This window comes from Acanthisitta chloris, unplaced genomic scaffold, assembly GCF_000695815.1.
Source record: "Acanthisitta chloris isolate BGI_N310 unplaced genomic scaffold, ASM69581v1 scaffold1620, whole genome shotgun sequence".
In the NCBI taxonomy this organism is placed as follows: domain Eukaryota; kingdom Metazoa; phylum Chordata; class Aves; order Passeriformes; family Acanthisittidae; genus Acanthisitta; species Acanthisitta chloris.
Genome location: NW_008650851.1, coordinates 63,573 through 89,240, shown reverse-complemented (window position 1 = coordinate 89,240; position 25,668 = coordinate 63,573). Strand labels below are relative to the sequence as shown.

The 25,668-nt window shown below is 40.2% G+C and overlaps 1 protein-coding gene across 1 annotated transcript in view; it reads left to right on the top strand.

The window, feature by feature from the left end:
• Positions 1 to 25,668, top strand: part of TYR (tyrosinase) — a 38,743-nt gene that overhangs the window by 9,679 nt on the left and 3,396 nt on the right. Inside the window, exons 2-3 of the mRNA XM_009070291.1 lie at positions 928 to 1,075; positions 21,620 to 21,801. Of these exons, the coding sequence (XP_009068539.1) occupies positions 928 to 1,075; positions 21,620 to 21,801 (330 nt within the window). The remainder of the gene's footprint in view (positions 1 to 927; positions 1,076 to 21,619; positions 21,802 to 25,668) is intronic.

Genomic DNA, 25,668 nt, shown 5'->3' with positions numbered 1-25,668 from the left:
ATCTTCAGGAAACAAATAAAAGAGACAGAAAAGAGAAGTTTGTGGTATGGGTTAAATAGTAGAACTAACATGAAGTTCAGAAACAGATTGGGAGAACAACATATGCTTCTGCTATTATTCTCTGGGAAAATTCCAGAGGAGGATCAGATGGTTGATTACTAGGAGTCCTTACAGGTAGGGAGGAAGCTTGGCTGTCATGATGCTGAGTAGGGCTACATACATCAGAGGTGATGTATGGACAGGCTACCAAGATAAAAACTGATTGAGAAGCTCATCTTCCAGTATTTCCTGTTAGGGGATTGGTCTGTGTAAGCTCTTCTCAAAACCCATATTTTAAGTGTCCTCCAAAATATCAGCAATCCACAGACTTCCATCCTGCAAGTCTGAGAGTGAAATATTATTGATTTCTTACCAAATCCTTTTGTAAAGATTATAGCTTGTATTGTGTTGGCTTCTATCAACAAAAGAACATGTTCAATAAAGATTAATAAATGACTGAGCATGATGAGATAAAATAGCCTTTTTTATCCTAGGAACCCATAAGTACAGAGATCAAAAATATAAATAAAGTGAATAAATTATCTCAACATAAATAAATGCACACACGTAAATGTCTCTCGGGATTATGTTGCCTTTTAACAGCCAGACACAATGCACAAAGAAATTTAAAAATATACAGCAATTAAGCAGTACATTTGCTGACATGCTGCATTAGCTACATGGCAGGAGTTTTAATTTAGCTTATTTTAATTTCATCTTTGCTATGCCTTTGAAATGTATTAGCACTCCTTTACATGTTTTCCTAAGCTCTTGTCTAAAAAGCTGAATGCAAATGAAGGGAAGGTAGATACTTTGATCTTCACTGTTACTGAAAAAAGAATTATACACATTGTCATATCACCATATGATTTGCTCTTGAATCTACAGGCTTTGCTGATCCACAGACTGCAATATCAAACCCATCGCAAAGCAGTTTGCATAATGCACTTCACATCTACATGAATGGCTCCATGTCCGAAGTACAAGGCTCAGCAAATGATCCTATCTTTGTACTACACCATGCATTTGTCGACAGGTGAGTTTAATTCTTCTTATCAAACCTAAATAATTTGGTGGGTTTTTTACAGTGTGCTGCTCACCTGTGTTTCAACACTGCAAATATGTTACATGCCTTTACATGCACAGCATTTTCAGACATGTACAATTGAGCTCTGCTGTTATTTGAAAGCACATGTCTTTCCTAACCTGTCTGTATGTTCACTGGATTAAATATAATTTGATAGGTTGGCAAATGCATTCAGCTTTTATTAACAAGGCAAAAATAGTTCTTCAATGATGTCATAATGATTAATATATATGGATGTGTATGTCAGGAAGTTTGGAACTAAAGTGTGTGACTCATTTTAACATGTCTATAATCAGTTGGAGCAATTCCTTTACATTCTAAATGTCAGTGCTGTTTAAATTTCTATTCCATAAGGAAAATCCGAGCTATTCATAAATAAAGAAGAAAAAAATCCATATTTCAGTGTGACAAACAAAATTGTGACTGTCTCTTGATGAAAGAGAAGAGTACAGCTGTGCAGAATGAAAGAAAAGCAAACAGAAGGATATCATGTTTATTAATAAGAAAGGGTTGAGGAGCACAGTTTAGCAAGAAAATAGTGAAATTGGTACATTAAGGGCAGCATTCCAAGATTTAATGGTGACTTAAAAAAATTTCTGTGTCACTATAATTCATGCAAAACACTACAAACAATTTGCTGTGAACTGCATTTACACCAAACTGTGATGACTAAAGAGCAATTAAATTATTTTTTTTTAAAAAAAGAGTTAGCTAAGCAAAGGACTGTAAAAGCCACGCAAACAACACTTGTTCTGGAGCAGTTTATATTTTCTTACCAATCTTCTTCTACTTTCTCCCCCTGCGCTGACTGTGACTTGACTATTTCGATGCTTTGGATAAAAAACTTTACTTCCGTACAAACTCATGGGACTGTTCCATAAATCTGCATGCTCAAAAACCTACTGACTGAGACTCTGACTGCATGCAGCAAGGTGCTTGTTGAGATGAAAACCAAACTGGTTTCTTCATTTGGGTCACTGAGGCTTGCAGCACAGTAGATATGCAGATGACAACTTGCAGATATCATCTTGCAGTGAAGTTCTTTAGTTTCAGGCAGTTCACACCAAAACTCTTACACAAAACTTTATCTTATTTAACCAAAAACCTTATAGGTGTAAAATACCAAAATTGAAGTAAGGCTTTTGTTCCTCATATATATTTCATATATATGAAGAGAATAGAAAGTATATATAATAAATACAATTTAATATAATGTCTTTATATAATAATATAAACATATAGTTCATATACTATATAATTAATGAGCCTAAAGATTGTATTCTTCATAATCTATCCATCCATAATTAGGGCATCAAGCCTCAGGAGGCCACCCAGACGTCAGTAGAATGGTTCCTTCAAAGTGTGACCCCCTGTCTTCTGCTCCTAATACTGTAGGGTATAATTAGTCTTCCAGAGGTGTCAGTTTTGAAACTGTTATGTGAAAATCTTCTCTTCAGAACATTTTAAAAGTCAAACAGTCTAGCTTAGCTGTGATTTAGCATATCCATGCACTGACTGCTTGGCAGGATGGATACACAAGGGTTTCAGGTGTGGTTACAGATCCTGAGTTTGGTGTCTGGAAATTAACTTTCCAACAACTAAGGTATTAAAAAAAATGGATCAATTGAATATTCAGAGAAAAGGAACACAGAAGAGAAAGAATTATGATATGCCATATCAAAATAATTGTTTACTTTAGACATTGACACTGTTATAGGATCTATGCATCTCTTAGATCCCACTCATTGCAGGGCTTAAGCAGCACCTTGGTCTTCATGCTGGCCATTTCCACAGAGGTATTTCAGGCACAGTCATTATGAGTTCCTGGAAATATCTCTCATAACTGTAGTTATTATCCATTTTAAAAGGCAAAATTATTTGCAAAAAATAACCTTGTTAAATCCTACAAGTGTTGAGGAAATAAATCACTGCACAGGCAATGTGGGGGCAATACAGATACGCATGATGCAACTTCATCCCATCTGTGGCAGAAAGAACATTACAGTGTTCTGCAGCTGCTGTGTATATGGGCTTTAGTACACATGGATGTAAAAACTGATAATAATGCTGCCTTTTGTATAAGTGACAGAAATGCATTAGCATGATTAGGGTTACTTAGCAGCCTTATCCATGACAGATTAATCATGCTTTTAGTTATAATTAATAAGTAGGTGACTGATAGGTACATACAGTACATTTTAAAAATCCCTGTTCCTCTCCTACATAACTTTAAATCTGAAGGGCTGCAAAGAACTTCTTTTCTGAGAGGCAAGCAAGAATACAAAGAATAGAGGAAATGGGATAAACAGTCTCTAGAGCAGCAGAAGCACATTTTTTGGTCCTTATCAACTTTTCTCATTTGAGCAGAATACCTTTGAGCTGTCACTACACTGGGCCAATGGGATTTTGACTCACTTTTAAACTAGTTTCTGACGAGGACAGCATCCTTTCCAGGCCTTGGTGAGGACATGGAGAGTTGTAACATGGGGGTTTACTGGCAAAGGGTTTAAAAAACCTGGACACCATAGTTCTGCTGGGTTTGCAAAGCGAGGGAACAGCTCTGTGTCAAGAAAAAAAGAATGGTCCAGCACTTTGAGCATCCACGTAGGACCGAAAAGGGGAATTTACTCACTCGACTGCAAGTTCCTTGGGTGAAACTGAGCATGCAGATTGCTCTCCGAAACTTTCATCCTCTGGAGAAGTGTTTCGTTCCCATCAATTTCAATGAGACTTTTGAGGAGCTGTGGATCTGAGCTTCAGCTAACCCATCTCTGCAGTGGGTGATATTAGATGCCTACGCAACAGGGATGCTGTCAGGGTAAATGCATTAACGACTGTGAAGTGCTCAGTTACGACCATAATAGGAGTGATAGAAGTAAGGCAATAGATCATTGGAACTGATTTTACATGGAAACATATGGTACAGAGGAGGATAAACAAGTGTATACGAAGTATGCTGACAGGTGTGAGCCAAACGTTAGGAGCTGCTTTCAAATCTGAGCAACAGTCAACCTCCCATCTGCTGTCCCTCAGCCTTTCCTGCCTGGGCCTGATGCACAAAATGAGGGAAGGATGGACAGAGCAAAGATGCAGTTGAGATCCCTCTGGTGAAGAGAAAAGCATTGGCTTACAAATGCTTCTCTTCTTTTTTAGGTCATTCCCTTTTAGCAGTGCAGAAGTATGAAGGTACCCAGGCAACAGCTTTCTTAGCTGTGATTAATCAGGCTCCTTGCCTTCTTATTTGCTAGCTAGAAGCAGGTGACCACCTTGGAAACTATTAGTTGTTAATTGAGTGGCTTTAAAAAAAAAAAAAAGAGAAAAAAGATGCAAAAAAATATACATTCAGCAAAAACAAGAGCTTTTTTAGCTCTCTGAAGCATTTCTCTTAATTGCAAATCTCTTTACTATTCAGATATGCTCTGCAGTCAGCACAAGGGAATAACAAGGGAGGAGTCAACCCACTCAAGCTGGAAGGAGCAGCTGCACAGTCAGTGAAAGCAAGGGCCCACAGTCCCACTTGAGCTCACTGGGGTGTTTTCTGTGTTCTGAAAAGGAACTCTTTCCTCTGTGCTGAATCTTTCAGGCTCCTTTCCTATAGCCACATAGTATCTTCATCTGTTCTCCCTGCACTTCTGTCCTTTGAATGTGCCTTCCCTCATTCTTCTCATTTGTTTCATAGCTCTCTTCTTGATTTCTACATCCCATCCCAACAATTTCCCTTACAAACTGCAAAAAAAGCTAAACAGCAATGGGGAAAATAATTTTCCATTCCCAACAATTTCCCTTACAAACTGCAAGAAAAGCTAAATAGCAATGGGGAAAATAATTTTCCAATAAAGATCTCCATATAACTTTATGCCCATACAGAAGCTAATGCAATAGGCCCTCAGTTCTCATCTCGTTTCTAAGTTCTGCAGCAATAGGCAGGGTTTATTACAATAATGTGGATGACTTCCAAAGGCCCTGGCTTTAGAACAAGCAATTTAGAACTGATTTTCTGGAGACACGCTGTATCATTTCAGTCTCTTGTGTTTCTAAAGTCTAGTATTTGTTAGACTACAGCTAGACCCAGATTGTCAGTGCTAGAAATGCTACCATTACAAGACCTGTTTTCTTCACCTTTCATGAATAACTGCACAGCTCAGAATACTGCTGCAACCATCACTGCATTAACTGAATGCTCTATCCAGGTGTTCCTCTCTGTGCATGCCCTTCTACCACATCTTGGCTGTCTTCACATCAGATGAACTGATCTCTATTGTCAAGGCTCTTCGTTGCACATTCCCTAATAATTTCTTCTTCATTGTTAAGGAACTTACCCCTGCAAAATGTTCCTTATAGCAATATTTATTGTGCATCTGTTTGGCATTCAGACAAGTGCCTCAGTATGCCTCCTGGCTGGGCATTGTTCATACTGCACATCCACAGATTCACTGTTCTTCCCTTTGACATGACACTTGCAGAATAGCTCAGACATTAATGAACTGAAACCTTCACTTGATGGGTGGACTACTGCAGTCCTGCTGCATGGCTACCTAGTTCTCCTCCCATTTGTTTTCATCTATATGTTGTCCCTTGTCCTGTTTGTATGTTATAAGTGCTATCACTAAGGGACTCTCACTGTGCTAGTCTGTGCAGGTCCTGGCATATTCTTAGCCTCTGACTATGGTTCTCAGGTATACAAGCAACATGAGCAACAGGAGATAGCAATTTCTACATTTACAAATTTATGAAATGGCAATATCAGGACACAGCTGGACATTCCTACTCTTGTTTCTTTGGTTACTTTTGCTTGCTATCACACAGGACTAATTTTTTGCATGAAAGAAACAAGGGGTGGAGGATGTGCATGTGTATTTGTGTGTGTGTACATGAACTCTGCTGAAAGTAATCCAAGTCAAGGATAAGGTGACACAGTGAATTGAAACACTCATTTACAGCCACTGACATAGATGTACACTTCCAAGTAAGTGGAGAAGGAACTCTCCTACGCATTAGCTTCAGAGCCCAATGAAAAAGCCACAAATTCTGTCTAAGCAAGGCAAATGTCTCTGTGCTGTGCAGTAACATCAGCTGCCATAGACTCCTCTGCAGGATGCCTTAATAACCCCTTCTGTTTCAGTGGCAGGCTGGAGCTGGAAGCTTTAGGAAGTACCAGATTCTGACTTACTTGGGAATCTAACAATAAAATGCTTATCACGCTGCTTATCAGTACAGTGTTAAACTTAAAAGCATGTATAGAGAAATCTGTTCAAAAATATATTAGAACCCAAAATCTGCACATCCTGTTTTGCATATCAGCAACATCCCCACTCCCTAAGCCAACCTAATGGTCACTTTCAGACGTTATAGACCCAATATACTCATCCTCATGACAGTCCTTTCTTTAAAAAAAAAAAAAAAGAAAAAATATTGGAAAATACTTTAAGAAAAGGAAATTTGATTTTCATTCCTAGGAGATGTCAAAATATAAGCTTCTTATTTTTATTCTGTTTTTGAAAGAGAACATTTTCATTTTCTCTTAAATGTCATCTCAGGGTTTTTAAACGAAAAAATGGCACAAGAAAACCCAAGTTGTTCTCTTGTTTTGAAATGTTGTCAGGAAACAAGAACTAATTTTAGCAGTTAAAAATTATTTGCTTCAAGAATTTGGAAGAGTTGGAGAGAAGGCATTCAAAAAGAATCATCAGAAATTCCCGTAAGGCAATGTTTGGTTTTCAGACTTGTTTAATACATGAAATAAGAGTAATTCTGTCTCCAGTGGGAGACAACACAGGTAAAGCATGAGTCCAAGGAATCATTTCCTTATTTGGTATAGAGAAACTTAGAGACACCAAAACGTGATTGAGGCACAGCGGAGATGGAGATTGTAATACAATGATATATCAGCTAACTAGTAAACAGTGCAAAAATGGAGAAATCACTACATAAATACTAAGTGAATGATTAATTTTATTTCTTGATATGGGCACAGCAAGACTCTTACTGTGTTTTGAGGTATGCTTGTGAAAAAAATTAATTATGACACAGCCTAAAAGTTATATTTTTCTGGAGCTGAATGAACTATGGCTTGGAGCCACTTGAAATCTTTTAGACAAAGGCAAGTCAAAGGGCTGCCGTTAGCAATATACCTCCTCACAAAATGACAGTAAATCCACAGGGCTTCTGCATTGTGCCAGCTCAGGATCCTACAGTCTGTGCCCAGCCCTGTATCCTCCCAAGGGCCCGTGTAAAGGCAGTGGATGAGGTGAAGTCACCTTCATAATTGTCCCTGGCAAGGTGAAACATAGTTAAAGTCATTCCACTCAGTGAAACTACAAGCATCATTGAACTACTTCTATGTCCAAGGATGAGCAAGCAGCTTTTAGGAACAAAGCCCCTGAGATTTGCTCCTGAACTAGGTAAGTTTTTGCACCACTTTCAGGACAGCCCCTAATGCTCACAAATACTACTGTACCTTCTAAAAGCTTCTGCATTTTGCTAATATATCATTTGATATTTGGCTGCTGAGTGAAATATTGTGGAAGGTGGTGGGAGTTACAGTTGTTTCTTACTCAGGATACATATTCATAACCTTTAGGTTAACATTTCCAATTAAACATCTGCATTATAAAGTAGTACTGCACAGAAAAAAACCCAACCCATGTTCATGGTGTGATGTGGCAGATATGGGAGTAGTGGGATGGTGTCGGTGGGAGCTGTATGATTTCAGTGGGACTGTAGGCATACACTCAATGCATTGAAAATGGATAAAGAGAGAGGAAATAACCACTTCAGAAACAGACAGGCAAGGCAGCAGGAAGCCAATGACAGATGGAGAAGCACTTAAATGTGATCACTCTGGAGCAGTTGCACAATATCCAAACAAGTCCCCATAAACCATTTTACCTGTAGGTCTATGAATAGTCAGGAACACTATGTAGATTACCTTGACCCTCCTGTCCCAAACAGCTCTGTTATCCTCTGGTACCTTGGTGAATGAGGGCAGCAGCATTGGAGCTGATGACCTGCTCATACCTTAAGCACCTGTTGACATGCAGGCCAGCTGGTGTTGCTGCTGATTTATCCCTCTAAAGAAACACACCTTCAGTATTGGCTAAGCTGTGCTCTCTTTGAGCTGAAATGCAGGCATCTCCTTCTAAGCCCCACTTACAGTCAGTAAGACAGTGTCACGAACATAAAAAGGCCATGGAACTGTTGGAGTAAGTCCAGATGAGGGCAATGAGGCTGATAAGAGGACTGGAGCACCTTGTCTACGAAGATTGGATGAGAAAGTTGGGGCTGTTCAGCCTGGAGAAGAGAAGGCTGAGTGAGGATCTCATAGCAACCTTCCAGTATCTGAAGGGAGCCTACAGGGAAGCTGGAGAGGGACCCTTTGTTAGGAACTGTAGTGATAGGACAAAAAGTAATGGGTATAAACTGAAGGAGGAGAAATTTAGATTCAATATTAGAAATAAGTTTTTTATTGTGAGGATGGTAAGACAATGGAACAGGTTGCCCAGGGAGGTTGTGGATGCCTCTATCCTGGCAGTGTTCAAAGCCAGGATGGATAAAGCCTTGAGGAACCTGGTTTAGTGGGACATGTCCCTGCCCAAGGCAGGGGGCGTTGGGACAAGATGATCTCTAAGGTCCATTCCAACTCCTTAACATTCTATGATTCTGAGATTCTATGAAGATTATATTTGAGGACGTCATAGAATCCTGGAATAGTTTGGGTTGGAAGGGACCTTAAAGATCACCTAGTTCCAACCATGGGCAGGGATGCCTCCCACTCCTGACTAGCAGCCAGCTAAGGCACAAACATCTCTGCTGAAGCCCCTTTTTGTCTTTTGATTGGATGAGTCCACTCAAAATACTTCTATTTCTGCACAATACGTAGCACAGAAGGTTTGTTTAAACTCAAGTTCAGAAATTACTATAATATGAATACTCACAACACATGTAATGCTTAAGGTATGTGGGGGTATGACCCATTACTTCTATATGCAATAAAACTGAGCCTGGGAAACTTATCTCTCCACCTCCAAAGCTCTTAGGGGAATTAATGATGTTTTTGTGATACATCCTGGGAGGCAGTTGCCTCTTCTCCCTGCTTTGTGCATATTACATGGTTCCTCCTGGGAAGAGAGCTCTGATCAGTATACACAGCTACATCCAACCAGCAGGCTCTGTAGCATGGCAGCAAGAAAACCCAGCTCTCATCCTTCCCTGATTCTTAGCAAAATCACCTTGTTACAGCAGCTGCCGTGCTGGAAGCCACCAGAACACAGAAAGCAGCTCTGTTGTATCAGGTGTGGCATCAGGGAAAGGAAACTGTTTTCTGGGAGAGTGTTTCATATGAGGGGGTGGGCAAAGAATGACTTTGGTCACAAGCTTTATTGGCACACAAAAATCCCTACAAGTATGAGATACAGAGCATATAAGTACTGAAGGGCTGGGAAACTTGAGCATAAGCAATTTTAGAAATGAAATTTCTTCATTCTAAAATTTTGCTTCCCCTTAGGGATGTTTACAAATGTGCAGGAGGACACACGCTCCCTCTGTTACCACAAGCCCTTGGTTGGCACTGAACTGGAGCTGCTAACGTTTCCTTCCTAACCTCTGAGGCTTTGAGGCATGTTAACCAGAGCTACTCAGCTTGTTTGATGGAGCTGACTCACTCAAAGTGGGCTCACTACGTGGGCAGAGTGAGTTCACATCTACTGTGAAATATCACATAAATATATCCATGGAAAGCAGAGTGTAAGTGGGAAGGTTGGGGTGTTGCTGAGAAACACAGCTCCCCAGTATCTCTCTTTTGATACCCCTGTGCCTGAGGCTGAAAGGCAAATCACACACAAAGATACTGAGCTGGTCTCTCACATCTATTTCAGTAAGCCTGGGCAGTTCCTACTACTGCAATTGCAAAGCACCCAAAGGGATGCAGGAATAGCCTTTAAAGAGTCACACTACAGACCATATAACCTGTACCATGGCTAGAGTAGTGGTCAGAAGCAAAAGTAAAGGAGCATCCCTCCTCCAAGAAGGCCTCCCTGCTTTCCCCAGTGGCCCAAGAGGGACTGAGTCTATAATACACTTGAGGCCGCATCTGCATCTAAAGTAACCAACAATCTTAAGTAAGTTCTCTGGCCATCAACAGATAGACCATACAGAGTCAGAGACAAGAAGAAATAAGGAGGAGGATCAGGCTGTGGACATAAATGTTCTTTTTGTTGATAAAGCATACCTAAAACCTACAGTGCTGCTGCTCCATCTTGCTTTACGGGAATGACCAGAGAAAGGTTCAATAGACATCTGGATGATATGTGAAATGCAGCAGGTGGCAATCTCTCCTGCCACGTCATTTTTCAGTCTAGATGTTTGTAATGTCCCATTCTGCTCTTCAAAATCAATAGTATGGGAGGTTCAGTTCAAATAGTCCCATTTAAAGTGCAGGTTTCATATGAGTCTTACGGCAAGATTTTGGTTCAGCCAACACAATTACAGAATGGATCACTTCGTACATTACATATTTTGCAAGCAATTAGTGGTTTTTAAAAGGAAAGATTACATTGCCCTGCAGCTTCAAAAGAGCTGCACAGTTAGTCTCCACCTATTCTCTTTAATGCTGGAGGAGGAGAAAGCTGTCTCTGCGGCACAGTGATCAAGACGAGCTCGGATGCAGATAGCTAGCATTTCCTTCCTGCAGCACTTTCACAACAATAGCTGATGTAATTGTTCAAATTGTAAAAAATCACAGGAAAACATGGTACTTTTCTCACCCACATGTAGCTACCTTCTATTCATCAAAAGAAATTATCACTTCACTACTGTAGATGTGATTTATATATTACATGCCCTTGTGAGCCTCAATAACGACAAACTCAGTCTCGAAAGAATTGAATTACAGAGCACAGAAGTGGGTCCCATAGCATCAGTCCAGCTACTTTCACAGCAGTTCATTTTAATCTGCTTGCTATCTTTCTCTTCAGGGCAAACTAGTTATTAAACTTTGGAGCAGCTGGAATTTGTACTACCTCCTGCTTCAAGTGATTCTTTTTCTGATAGCTGCAAACCATGGCAAAGATGAACCTGAGAAATTTAACACAGGATATACTTCCAGCAAATGTTCGCTTTTGTTTTCCATGCAGCACATGGTTGCATTTGTATTTCCTTTTTACAAAGCACTCATGGTTTTTGCAGTGTTGAACAGCAATGCACATGACGACAGCTATTTAAGGAATAAGAGTTTCTCTCCTGCATCTTGGCAGAGTTATTGACAAATTCTGTTGGTGTTAAACAAAGGCTGACTTGCCTAAGAAAAGCAATAGAGTTTAAATCAGACATCTGACAACCTCAGCCCAGCTAATCCTCATCTAAACACATTTCTTTCCAGCAGAGGTGCAGAATAAGCTTTCACAGGAATTAGCTTGCTTTGCCAACAGCCGGGTTATCATAATGCACTACCTACTCCCACGCTATAGAATACGGACATTCCCCTGCACAGATTCCTACAATTTTTTCAACACTCAGCTCTTGCCTGTAGTGTCATGCTTAGCTTATCCATTATGTCCTTCTTCAGTAGAAATAAAGCTCTTTATCTTGTAATTTAATAGCAACTGATCAAACAGAACCTGGACTCAGCACTTGTTGGTTCATCCTACCTAGTTTTTTGAAAAGGTAAAAACCAGGAATATTTCTGTGGGGTTCATTGACTGGGAAAGTGGGTTGCAGGGCTGCCCAGCTTGTTAGGTTTTGCGGCATAAGCTGACTTACCTGCAACGGAGTTGAAGCCCCAAGTAGCTATATGAGTTTCCTGGGAAGGGTAAAACATTTTGCAATGTGACTAAAGGAAATCAGGCTAGCAAATGGGGAATAGAACTGCTGGACTTCAGCAACCCTCATTTGACAGGGGAGACACATTTGGTCTTACACCACCAGCAGTGATCTCTGCTCAGGAACATTTTATCTGACTGATCTGCAGGACTCTGGTGCTTGAGCAGCTTCTTCTCACACTAGAGGCTTGAGGAGCTGCTGAACTTTTTTATTCTAGAAAAGAAACACTTGGAGCACTGAATGATTATGAGCAATGACTGGAAGCTACAATAGCCCTCTGCACCCAAATGAGAATGCAAAGCAGCAATGACAGACCCAACTGCATCTTCTCCAAATGGCTATAGATGCTCATTGTTTAACAGAAAGAGGAACACTTTCAGATGGAAAGTCTGAAGAACTTTCTCTTCTCTTGATCTGACAGACATGTAGACAGTGTTTTATAGATAAGGGGAAAAACTGCTTTAAATCACATTGATAGAGGGAATATAAAAAATATCTCATACACAGGAAGAAGTTGTGCCAGGGGAGGTTTAGATTTGCAAAGGAGAGTGGTTGGGCACTGAAAGAGGCTCTCCAGGGAGTGCTCACAGCACCAAGTCTGCCAGAGTTCAGGAAGCATTTGGACAACACTCTCAGGCACATGGTGCAATACTTGGGGCTGTCCTGTGCTGGGCCAAGAGCTGGACTTGATGATCCTTGTGTGTCCCTTCCAGCTCAGGATATTCTATGATTCTATGAACCCAGAAGCTGCAGTAACATTGAGGCTTTCAACAAAGTGGGACATAGGCAAAAGAAATGGCATTGATTGTCTCTTGGGTGGGATTGGTTGACTGAGAATACACTTTTGCTAACTCCCTCCTCTTTGCTTTATCTGACACTTTCCAAGCACACAGTTTGTACAGTAAGAAGAAAGGAGATGGAATGCTTGCAGTGAGATGGTGAAGCAGAGCAGTGCCAAGATCCTCAGGTGTCACATGCCTCCCAGCTCTGGAGGTACTTTGTAATGGGTGGGAAGGTGTCAGCATAGTTTACATTATTATGCCTTACTCAGAGAAAGGTACTTTAGGAGACAGTCTGCAGCCAGTATCAATCTTGCTGAATAAATAAGTGTCATCTGCACATTGATCCTCAGTGTTGTAGGTGGTCTATTCCCCTCTAGAAACAAACCATTTTTGGTTCAGATGAAGTAAAGGGAAAAAAAAGTAGGACAAACCTTTCCTGAAAATGAATATTCATATTTAAGAGTCATATAATCGATCCACATGGGAATCTATGCTTTGAGAAAGAAATCAGAAGCACAATATTATATGAGGGAACAGCTCCACCAGGCTAAAACATTCTTTTTTTGTCTGCTTTGTGCAAGTCTGTGTTTAAAGTGTTAGAGGCTGACAAATCTAGACGCCTAAAGGTAGTATGGCTACCACAACTTCATGTTCTTGGGACCAGCCAGTAGTGAAGTAGAGCATGTATTCCCAATAGGCACACATATGCACGATTGGTATATATATGCGTATACGCAAACATGCTCGACCAGATGCAGAGATCAGTGGAAGAAATACAGCACTCACACAAATTCCAGTGGCACTAATAGCCTTATCCTCTTGACCTCCATGTCTGGCCAGGATGAAAGCCTATGATGGGAAAATATGAATAAATATATAGAGATATACACATAGACAGTCTGGATGCAGATTAACCTGCCTTAGGCATCCAGTCTACCCATAAACTGGATCCCCTGATCTCCAGCTGCCTCACCCACAGGCAGACACATACATGCTTCCATGCATAAACGGATGTCTCCAGTAGCTGGTCCAGGCACTAGCACAGAAGTAACTTGGGTTCTAAGCTCTAAGGGTTCATGGAAGAGGCATTGCTGCCGCAGGTACCTGCTGCATGGTGCAGCTTGGAATTGGTGATGGAAGCCCCTGGACATTCCCCAGCAGCTGGGACTAGATCAGAGGAAACACTATAACCAAGGGCAGTCCTCAGCAGTGATTCACCAGCGGGGGAGATAGCCTCAGAGGCCTTGGATGGGTTTTCACAATAATTGAGGGCAGCATCTTAATTTTTAATCAGACACTTGCATTATGACGGTGTAATTTGTTTACAACCTGCCTGAGAGTCCCTGTAGTGTCTTTAGCCAACTTAAAAGAAAAAAAAAGAAAGAAAAAGAATACTGCAATATAACCACATACATTGGCAAACAGTACAGTGCCTTGACTTTACAACCTCAGCATAAGCAACTATTTCAGGACTGAAGTACCAATGTTTCTCCCAAATGCTTGGGATGGGAATTACCTGAGGTGACTTTGTAATACCAGCTGACTAGTGCAAACTTTTACAGTGATGACTACTGTGTAACTGCAGTCCTTGGCCTGCCATTTCAGCCTTCCTCAATTTGTTTCCTTTTCCTTTTTCTTTTCAAATGCAAATACATGTTACTTGCCAGATTTCTTCTACAGAACGTCAGATCTTGTAATGTTGAAATAAATTTTATAAATGAGCTCTAAGCAACAATGTTGTGCCTTCCTTCTGCCATAGTCAGTCTGATCTAGCTTCAGTCTCACAACTGTAGATGAGGAATGAATGTTTCCATGTCAAACCTGGCACAACTAGTGACATGGCTTCAGATTTGAATGCAATAAAGTTATTAGTGGCTTACAAAGTGACTATCTAGCTCCTGAATTGATAGTACTGAGTGCAAGCTTAGCTGAGGCATGGGTTTATCAGGCTACTGAGAAACAAAGGGCAGAGTTTCACTGTTGCTTTAAGTCAGTTTAACCTGGCACATAGGTTAGGAAGAAGTCCTGCTCAGCAATTCATGCTACCCAGAGGTTTTCACCTCTGCTTGTTCCTTGTGCTGGTACTGGCCATGATGTGAAATAATGGATCAGGTCTGTGGCTTTCTCACCTCAGCTGTCCCAGAACAAATGAAAACAAATGAGATGTTTGGTTTTAAACCAAATCAGTTCCTTAATCCTACTTATGGCATGGTTGTGCAAATACTTAAAAGGAAAATGAGGACAAGAAGGTAGGAGGCAGGAGAAAATCTGTACTGTGTTCTCTGTAGTGGCACAGATCCAGGGTGACCATGAACCTTCAGCATAAGGGGACTGTAGTCCTCCCACTGGGGAAACCTGCAGGGTCACACATGTTCCTGGTTGTGGGGCAGAGGAATTCATATAGAGGTACTGAACCCTCTTCTTTCCCTCTCTCCAGATGTCCTGAATGGCAAGGTAAAACACACCGGATTGAAGGGACAGTTAGGCTTACAACATGTTTCAGTATCTCTGAGGTGGTTGAATACAAGGAAATCTTTAGAAACAGACATTTAAGGTCTGGTTTCTCCTCTTACATTCAGTTGGCCAAGTGTAGCTCTGCTCATGACTGTGGAAGCACACTGCTGGGAAATAGCCCTCAGAAGGAATGCTTTGCAAAATGAAAACAAAAATGCCTACTCTTACTGTTTCACTCTACTTTTTCTAGAGTTTAGGATTTTCTTCCTGCAAGCAGCATGTTTTTTCAGAGTGCACATCACTATCTGGAACAGTATGAAGTTATCCAGCCTATATACAGCAATGCTTTTATACTCTACTTGATATTTCCCACTGGCAACGTAAAGCCATTTATTTCTTGACTCATCCTTTCATTATCTGTAATCCCATTGCATATATTATTCATAAAATAATATGAATTTAGAAATATATATTGGTGGCCTTTTTTTAATCATCCTCAAAGCAATCTTATTTTCTCACCGGTCTTTAAACCAAGGTGGGTTTGTTTGTTTTGTTTTTTTAATTAATTTTCCACTAAGGCTCATTTCATTTCACTTTGTAAAACCTGTTACGTATGGAGTGGAACAAGAGAAATATTTGAGTCTATTTATAAGAAATTAAATGGAAGTAACATATCCATGTCTTTTATAGATGGCTTTAATTTTCTCTGTAAAAGCACCTTACCATACTAAAACTTTTCTGCAAAAAAATAAGTTTCCCTGAATGAAAATTTAAACTGATAAAACATCAACATACCAAGTGGGTGCCTTTATTACTCTTTACCATACAGCAGTTATTTGGACCTATTAAAGCTGGTATATGCAATTATTAACCTTATCAACAGTTAGAGTGACCTGTATACAGATGTATAGCAAAAACCTAAATAAAATTGAGACTCCATGCTTTGCAATGATATAACCCAAGTCCAGAAGGTACCATAGCCTGGTAGGCATCAACTGGCTCCACAGCTGAGGTCCCACTCCACTACAGCATGTCTAGTATGAACTTAGGCAAATAATTTTCACTCTGTGCTTACTTTCTCTAAAGTAAAATGAGGCCTGTAAGGCTTTCTAAAATTTCTCCAATATGGTGGAAGAATATTCTTTGTCTCTGTTTTTTTGGGAATCCTTCTGACCAGATGATCTCTCTTAGCTATTTCTGCATCAAGCATGTGGCTTCTGACTGAATCAGACGGTTTAAGTGACAGTGAATTAATCATTGCCCTGGATCAATTTCTCCAATGTTGAAATCCAAACCTTGAGCCTTATTTTAATCTACATTTGTTTAAATCCAACTCATTCAACAATATTAAAATTCCATGTCTTACCACAAAAAAAACTTTGCATTGTGTGTTGATCATCATAATCTAGTAAGTACTTTAATATTACACCCACTACGAAATAATTCCTACTTTGGAACTGCAGTTTAGAGAGCTGGAGCCTCTTTGAGTGCTAAATATGAGACAGGGCATCTTTCAAATTTCAAATCATTCTCCCACCCCTTTCAGTTCCCCAGTCTCTTATTTGGGACACTCAGATTGGGCACTTTGATTTCTTCAAGAGAAGGAAGAAGCCTTACAGATGCAAATGGTCTTTGCACTAATCTAGACAGAATTATTTTCTTAGCTGCCTTAGGCTTTTAAATAAAAGCTACCCCTTTCAAGCCACTTTTCCTTGCTGCTGAAGAAATACAAAGGGCATTGGGGCTATCAGGAGACTAATCACTATTTCATTTAATTAATTTCCGTATTTTAAGTTTCTATTTCTTAAGTTTTGATTGCCCATGGTCCTTCTAGGTAGAACTGTCACTCTGGAGTATTTATGGTTTATTTCTGCTAATTCCAGGCTGGATTCTCTCCATTTCCATTCTCCAAATAAAAATCCCAACAACTTTTGATTAGCTCCTCTTCTTTCCTTTATCCAGTCCTGTCTTCCCCACCATGCTAACACCCTATCTGCTGCCTTTAGCACTGCCAACATCTCCCAGATGATGCCGGTCTAGCTGGAATTGCAATGCTAAAAAAGACTCTGTCTCTAGAAAATATCACTTCCATCTATACAAATAGCTACTTATCTGTTTGCTCTCTTTGTCTACATGCCGAGTAAGAAAGTAATCAACCAGACTTCTGTAGGAGCCAGACAGATTTCTCTCTCTCACACTGGATTTCTGTCCAGTACCTTTTTCTGCACAGAAGTAGCATGGAGATTGGATATTCCAGAGCCCTGATCTGATTAGTCAAATTATGTCAAGAAAGGGAGGCAACATTGAATAAAATAGCCTTTAAGATGTTCTTTAATTCATTGTCTTACTTTGTTAGGCAATCAGGTACAGCAAAGGATGCAGAGCTTAATATGAAGAGAACATAAGAGCTGTGGTTTGCCAAGACAACCAGCAATTCTAGGGAGTTCAAGTCTGCTGCTCTGTCACAAACCTGGCTTTTCTACCGGAAACTTTATCACTCCACAAAGGAGCATTTTGTCTCTCAGCATGTAGCTTTAGTTCTGCAGCCCTAAGCTCTTCCAAGCTACTGAGAAAAGAATAGGAAACAAAAACACATTTTCAGGACACTAGCAGGAGATAGCAACTTACATGGTTGCTTTTAAGGGAAGAGAAGAAAACTTCTGTCAGCTGTAAGTAGATCAACATCTGATGATGGAAGCACTGACTTCTCTCTGTCTTGGAAACCACATGCTTGTTATTGGATAACACAACTGTCTCTGTAGACCAAGGCACATGGAAGAATTGTCAGTGATCCATTGTAGCTGTTCAGATGTGTTCTCTTTGCCTACAGGAAAGGATAGCGCTGCATGACAGAGAAAACACTTGATGCTAACTGCCTTAAATGTAGCCAGGGTTGAAGAAAGCACCTTATTTGAGGAAAAGAGGTATCCTACAATGTGCTTTCCAGTGGTCATAGTACTCTGAAACAAAACATAGTGTGATTATTTTCTCCAGATATACAATTTTTTTGAGCCCAGATCTTTTCAGTTAAGACTGAAGGATAGGAGCACTGTGCCAATGTCACTACCTGAATGATAGCAAAAGCCATAGGCTACTTCAGGATTTCAGTTTTCTTTAAAAATGTATGAAGGGACTTAACAATCTTGGCTGGGGAATCATAAAATGTAACTCTCTGATATTAAATGGCTTATGGTGCCCACAAGAACTATTTGTACTTCACCAACAGAGATATAGCTTAAGTTGTGCCCTCTTCATGGATTTTTCTCCCCAGCTGGATGTAATTGGGAGTTTTCTTTTTACACTAAGTTGGGAAACTGCGTGAAAAGCAAGGGTAAGGTTCCTCTTTTGTAACTTTACTTACAAAATATGAGTAAGGCAGGGAAATGGCAGTGCTCCCCTTAAAAGGAGAAATACAAAGAGATGAAGATGTAAAAAATTACTACCGATATACTAAATCTGACAGTTTTCTCAGGCAAAAGAAAAAAAACATGAACATCCTCATGAAAATACAGAGCATCATGCATTATCTTGCCAATAAAAAGAAGTGGTTTGAGTCCATCTTACTGAACAAGCTGGGAACAAGCCTTTCAGTGGAAATAACAAATGCAACTTCACCCAATCACTTTATTAGCAAGCAGAATATGATCCTAATCTTTCAAAGTGTCAAAAAACTTGCAACAAAACCAGCTACAAGATAAATGCACAGGACTAGCTGCTCTAAGAGCAGTAAAGGAAAATGTGGCTCTTAAAGCCTTGAAGCATGTTTCTGTGATTTCTACAGTGGCATACAGATATGTTAGATGAAACAGATTTCAGCCAAGATTATATGATTTTATAATGGCTAATGGAAAGAACTGTTCCCAAACAGCTCAATGAATTGTGGAACATATCTTGTGCATCAGCACGACTCATCAGATCAGTAATTAGAGGCATACGATCACATCTAAATCTAAAGATCAGCTGCAAGGGCAGACAATTCAATGCTCCTGCTACTGCTAAGAAAAGCTTGATACTTAATGTGGGAACCACACTGCAAATGAAGGAATCCAAAAGTCCATATGTTCATTTCCATGGAAATGCTTTGCATTTGCATCCTGCTTGAAAGATTACTGGCCTAAGGATTCTTATTGAAAGTGCTTATGCAACAGCAACACTTAAATCATCCAGAAAAGATGTCGCATTTCAGGGCATGTCATGCAAAGCTATTTCAGGCGAATGACGACTTCTAGCTCTGAACCTTGTGCTCACCAGCTCTCCAGATTTTCAGAATGTGACTGCTCAGCTTTTTCTAAAAATCAGGCCCCAGGAAGTACCTCAGCTCCCATCTACAACTGCTGGTAAAATAAGGCACTGATAGGATGCCTTACCCAAGGCACGAGTAAAAGCCAGGCAGGGAAAGAATTGGAGTACAACACCCCCCCACACTCCATCCCTCCCCAAGCTAAATCATTCCTTTATATTCTATGTCTTTTTATAATGATTACTGAATTTCTTTATGCTGTTCTCCAAAGATGACAGAGTTTCTGTTCAAACTTCCTTGCGATAACTGCAGCTGAAGCCTTGATATTGTTTAAATTTAGTCATCTGAAAACTTCATCTATATATTATTATTCAGATAAGAGTTTTTCTGGACAGGGTTGATGAAATTAACTGATGAAGAGAGCCACAAATTAAGATTTTAATCAAAAGTAATACCTGCATTGTTAAGGGTTGACAAGGTGTATGAACACAGTGATGTTTCCATCTATTACATTTGTTTGATCCTAAAAAAATGAACCACGATTTTCCCCCTACCTATTTTGATGAGTGTAAGAAGGCTTTAATTTGGCGGGGTAAGCAGAGTGTTTCCTCAACATTTCTGCACAAAACCAAGAGGTAAAAATCTATTGGCAGAATCCCTGGATAATCTGCAGAGATCCTGATACTCCTGAGCAATTGCATTTAGGGTCTGTGTCTCTGAGATAATTTGAGTCCCTGAACAGTTGGTTATTAATTAAAAGGGGAGGGAAATCTGTGTCTTCCAGTCAGTGGTCAGTGTTGAGGAGGAGTAACTGTTGAGTCAAGATCTCAATTAAAGTACAGTTTACAGATTTCTTAGACCATTTCCATCCCACATAACTGATAAATGAATCCAGAGACCTCTCCCTGAGCTCAATGCTGATAATAGCCTACTAGCAGTATCTTCTGATTGAGCATGGGGTTCTCTTTCTTCATGCAGAAGATACCCAAATCTGCTTGCCCTGCAGCAACTTGCAACCTTCCCTGTTCCAACCTGGCACATCCAGGTGAATAAACACAAAATACCAGGGAAAATGGTTGAGAATTGAAAGAAAGTGAAGAGTTGAGCAGAAAAAGCTCAGATAAAAAGGGAGAACTGAGAATGTTTTGGAAAGTTCTTAATTTTGCTTTGCAAACACATCCAGTAGTTGACTTGAAAATGTCAATACAAACTCTTCCCATACTTCAGCTTTTAAGCTTTCTGCCTGCAAGTTTTAACATACAGACCCGCCCTGACAGACAGCTAATAGGAGAAACTTTGGAAGAGAAAAATGGAAAGGAGCAGCTGAGGCTGGAGGTGTGGGTAACAGCTTGTATTGGGTTTACATGGCAAGGTTTAGGTAGTGGAGGGTCTACAGAAGTTGTCCTCATATTGGATGGAGCTTGTTCCAGCTGGCTGCAAGACAGACCTGCTGATGTCCAAAGCTGAGTCCATTGGTGACATTGGTAGTACCTCTGGGATAACATGTTTAAGATGAGGGTACTGAGCTGCACAAGAGCAGCTGGGAGAGAGGTGTGAGAATATGTAAAACAACAGTGCAAATACTAAGGTCAGTGAGGAAGCTATGGCTGGAGAAAGACGTTTTACTGACAGCTGACATGCTTTCTCATGTTTTTGGACTCACATAGCTTATGACTTCTTCCTCAGATGTTTCCACTCTCTTGGTGATGTCAAACCAGCCATGGTGTAACCATACTTTAATGCAGGTGTGAAGACCCTTGGTATGAAATTAGAGGAAGGGGAATAGGCCAGAGGAGCTGGAAACAAGACCATTCACAACCAGCTATAAATGTTTCTGAGAGTGAGGAGGAAGGACTGAGGTCTTTAATCCACTTTTCTCTATCCCTCACAACCATATGAAATGCTAAGCAGAAATTGCAGTCAAGTCACAACAAGAGAAGGATCTACATTTATGGAATTTAAAAGCATACTCAGCCTCTCTGCAGCACTGCAAGCCTGTGCTTTTTGTAAGCTTGCATAGGAACTCAGCACTGAAGTGAATAACCCCAGATAATTTGTAAAGCATTATACACATAAGCACAAGATATTGCATAACACTCTGTCCCCAGGATTTAAAAAAAAAAATCAACACTTTTTTTTAATCTTCAAGAAGAAAATTTCTGCTAATATCTACCACTAACTGACATACTTTTCCTTCCACAGCATTTTTGAGCAATGGTTAAGAAGACATAGGCCCATGCTAGAAGTTTATCCAGCAGCCAATGCACCAATTGGGCACAATCGAGAAAATTACATGGTCCCCTTCATCCCTCTTTACAGAAATGGAGAATTTTTTAAATCCTCTAGAGAGCTGGGGTATGACTATGAGTATCTACAAGAACCAGGTAATGTTACAATTTTGGGTAAATGTCAATTTTTTTGCCTATGACCAGGAATATGTCTGTGAAATGAGAAGATTAAAAAATCCTTCTATTACAGATTTCTGTCCCTGAATACAGTTCCAAATTCTACCTGCTAGTTTTCACATATCTGCCCTGATATAGAATCAACATGATATTATTAGTAAAGATCCAGCCAAAAATCAGTCACTGATATCAGTGCCATCCATCCTAGCCTATTAAGAGCACATTCTGACCCAAATGGTCAGCTGGCACAGACTAGCTGGACTAGCACAGAGTCTAGTTTGAAGGCTGTCACTAGTGGTGTCCCCCAGGCTTCTATACTGGGCCCAGTTTTGTTCAACTTATTCATCGATGACTTGGACAAGGGGATAGAGTGTCTTCTCAGCAAGTTTGCTGATGATACAAAACTGAGAGGAGTGGCTGATACCTCAGAGGGCTGTGCTGCCCTTCAGAGGGATGTAGACAGGTTGGAGAGATGGGCAGAGCAGAACCAACTGAGATTTAGCAAAGGCAAGTGCAGGAATAACCCTAAGCAGCAGTACAGGTTGGGCACTGACCCACTGAAAAGTAGCTCTATGAAGAAGGACCTGGCAGACAACAAGCTGTCCATGAATCAACGATGTGCCCTTGTGGCTAAGAATGTCAATGGAATCCTGTGATGCATTAAGAAGAGTATTGCCAGCAGGTCGAGGGAGGTGATCCTGCCTCTCTACTCAGCCCTTGTGAGGCCACACCTGGAGCACTGTGTCTAGTTCTGGGCTCCTCAGTACAAGAGGGACATGGAGCTCCTGGGGCGAGTCCAGCAGAGAACAATGAAGATGATCAAGGGACTGGAGCACCTCACTTATGAGGAGAGGCTGAGGGAGTTGAGCCTGTTCCGTCTTGAGACAACTGAGAGGAGATGTCATTAATGTATAGAAGTACATGAACAGGAGGTGCCAAGATGATGGAGCCAGACTCTTCTCAGTGGTGGAAACCAATAAAACAAGAGGTAACATGCAAAAACTGATGCACAGGAAGTTCCACCTGAATACAAGGAAGAACTTGTTTGCTGTGCGAGTCACTGACCACTGGAACAGATTGCCCAGAGATGTACCTCTTGAATACCTCCAGTGAGGTATTCAAGAACCATTTGGACACAACCCTGTGCCATATGCTCTAGGATGGCCCTGCTCAAGTAGGGAGGTTGGACCAGATGACTCATTGTGGTCCCTTCCAACCAACTGATACTGTCAATCTGTGATTCTGTGATGATCAGAAATGGGGAGAAAAAGTGCTGGATTTTGAGCCTGCCATTTGCCCAGCTCAGCTGTTACAGTGCAACACAAATGGGAAACAGTGGGATTTTCAGATTTCTGGACATGATTCAAAGGACTGCAGATTCAAAACTCACTTTCTGGATTACACATGTAATCTGATCCCTTAAATGCTCAGAGTAAAATTCACTGCAGCATCAAAGACCAATACAAGGACTGTGCAGCACTTAAAACTGACTTTGTGCTTGCCCTATGGTTATTTATACAAACACAATTTCATTATTTATAAAGTTCATTTCAGTTAACCAAATGAATTTTGCACTGTTTAGTGATGGTTTTGACATGCACTGCTGCTCAGAGGCAGTTTTTACTTGGGCATCCTAGCTATCCTTAAGCAGAGGCCCTTGGGGCTGTAGCTGATCAGGAACGTCAGGTACATCATGTCATAGTAGGTCCATAGAATTGGACCTCATTATTTCTTTTGAGTAGTACCCATTTCCTTATTATTTAAGGGAAGGTTTCAATACTTTTAAAGACAGCATGGTGCCTAGAATTGAGATTGCTCAGCTACTTTGGCCATATCATTTATAAAACTGGGCCACTGGAATGATCAGATACACCTCTTATATTCAACACTGCCAAAAGCCACCTGGGATATGGGATGCAGTTATTCTTAGAACTGATCACTGAACAGGTAGGTTACTGGACATGCTTGCTTTTCCAGTTTGTGGCAGAAAACATTCTGTGAACATGTGTCTTCAGTTAAAAGGCAATTAAGAGTTGAAAGTCCAATAACAATATACTAAAATCACCAGGGACATTTTAGCAAAGCTAGTATTCTCACAGCTTGCTTTTTGTCTTTATCAAAACAACATCAGGTCTCAGGGCATCCCTGCTTTTCTAACAGTTTACTTACTAATGGGGATATGTGGTTACTGCATAGCTGATAAACTGTTCAATCATGCATTTAGCTTGTTTGTTCACATCTCATAAAAATCTAACTTGTGTTTTATCATCATCCAGAAAACTCGGTTTTTGACTATTTTACGCATAATGAAAGAAATCTGCAATTTTGCAGTACAATTGTTCAAGGTCATTTTAGTACTATGACCAAGATACAGAAGTCAGTATTTCTTCTAACATGTCCTAAAAATAGACAGAAACAAAAATTTAATAAGTGTCTCAAATAAATTATCAAAATCATTGGTTTAGTCTTATTAATAGTATTTTTGCTTTTTTGTTCATGATGCCATAAATTAATTCCAGATTAAGACCAGAAATATTTCTACATATTTGTTAATGAAAGCCATTAGTTTCCTAAACTCATATTATTGCTAGAATTGTACCACTCAAAAGAAGTGCCAAATACAATAACTTTCAGGAATTCTGGATCCTGAAGTGGTACTGCAAAAGGAAGCAAATGGTAAACTACCATTCAACAATTCACTTCTGTCACCTCCTGGACTCTCTCTTTTACCCATGGGGAGCACACAGTCCTCAGAAAATGAAACCCTTATGAAATTCTGCCCATGTTTTTAACACAGAGGTAAGGAATATAGTTTCTTGATTATTTTGAAAGATCAACACAAAGAGTAAAATTCAGCCTCATACAGAAAGCCCAGGTAATCCTCAAATGCCACTCAACCCCTTGATAATCTCACTGAGAAGAAGAGAGCTGAAACTGTCTTATCTGAAGGGAAGAACTGCTTACAAATGGAAAATGGCTGGACTCTCAAAATGCAGACATGTATTTTCTTGCTACTCTAGTGTTTAAATAAAGACTTTTCTTCAGATAGGTATGCTGGATTCCTGTTCAGAGGAACACAGGCATAAACAGGAACTTCTTTGGAGATGCAGGAGAGCCTTCTGACTGTCCCTGAAAGCTCCTGTGTACTCAAAGGAGAAGAAAATGTCTGTTACTGGCAGACAGCAGTTACTGGACAAGTAGAAAAAAAAGTTGCAAAGAAAGAAAAAATTCATAGTAGCACAGATCTGGTGGTTGAGAAGAGGCATGATTTCTGCAGATCTTCCAAATGAGGAGGAAGAGGAAAGGCAGAGGAAGAGGACAAAACAGAGTGAGGAATGAGCACATAAGATCTGGTTCCATCCTGTTCTCAAAACCTGTCTTGTTTGCTTTTAAAGAAAGTGGTTTAGGGGTGACTACTGTGGTGCTGGATTGACAGTTTGACTAGATGATCTTGAAGGTCTCTTCAAACCTCAATGATTCTGTGAGTCTGCAAAGGGCAGCAGTTTTGAGTTACAGTACCAGAAACATTGGAGAGATGAAGCAGGACTACACAGAGCATGATGGTTACAAGAAATAAAACTTGGAAAGACTCCAGTGACAAAATGGCATTTTAATGCTAAATTATACTGTTGTTGTGCCCCTGAGGAAAAACTGATGCCTGGAGCTCTGCTTTCCACTGCAAAGCAAATCAGTGTGTGACAGTATGTAATTTTAATTGCACCTTCATTTATTTTTATTTGTATGACAGTGCTAAAGCAGAAGCAGTTACAAACAATGTGAATGGAAATCTATCCCTCGGGAATCAAAGACACGTATCAGAGGGTAGTTACTGGGAAGCTGTTCTGA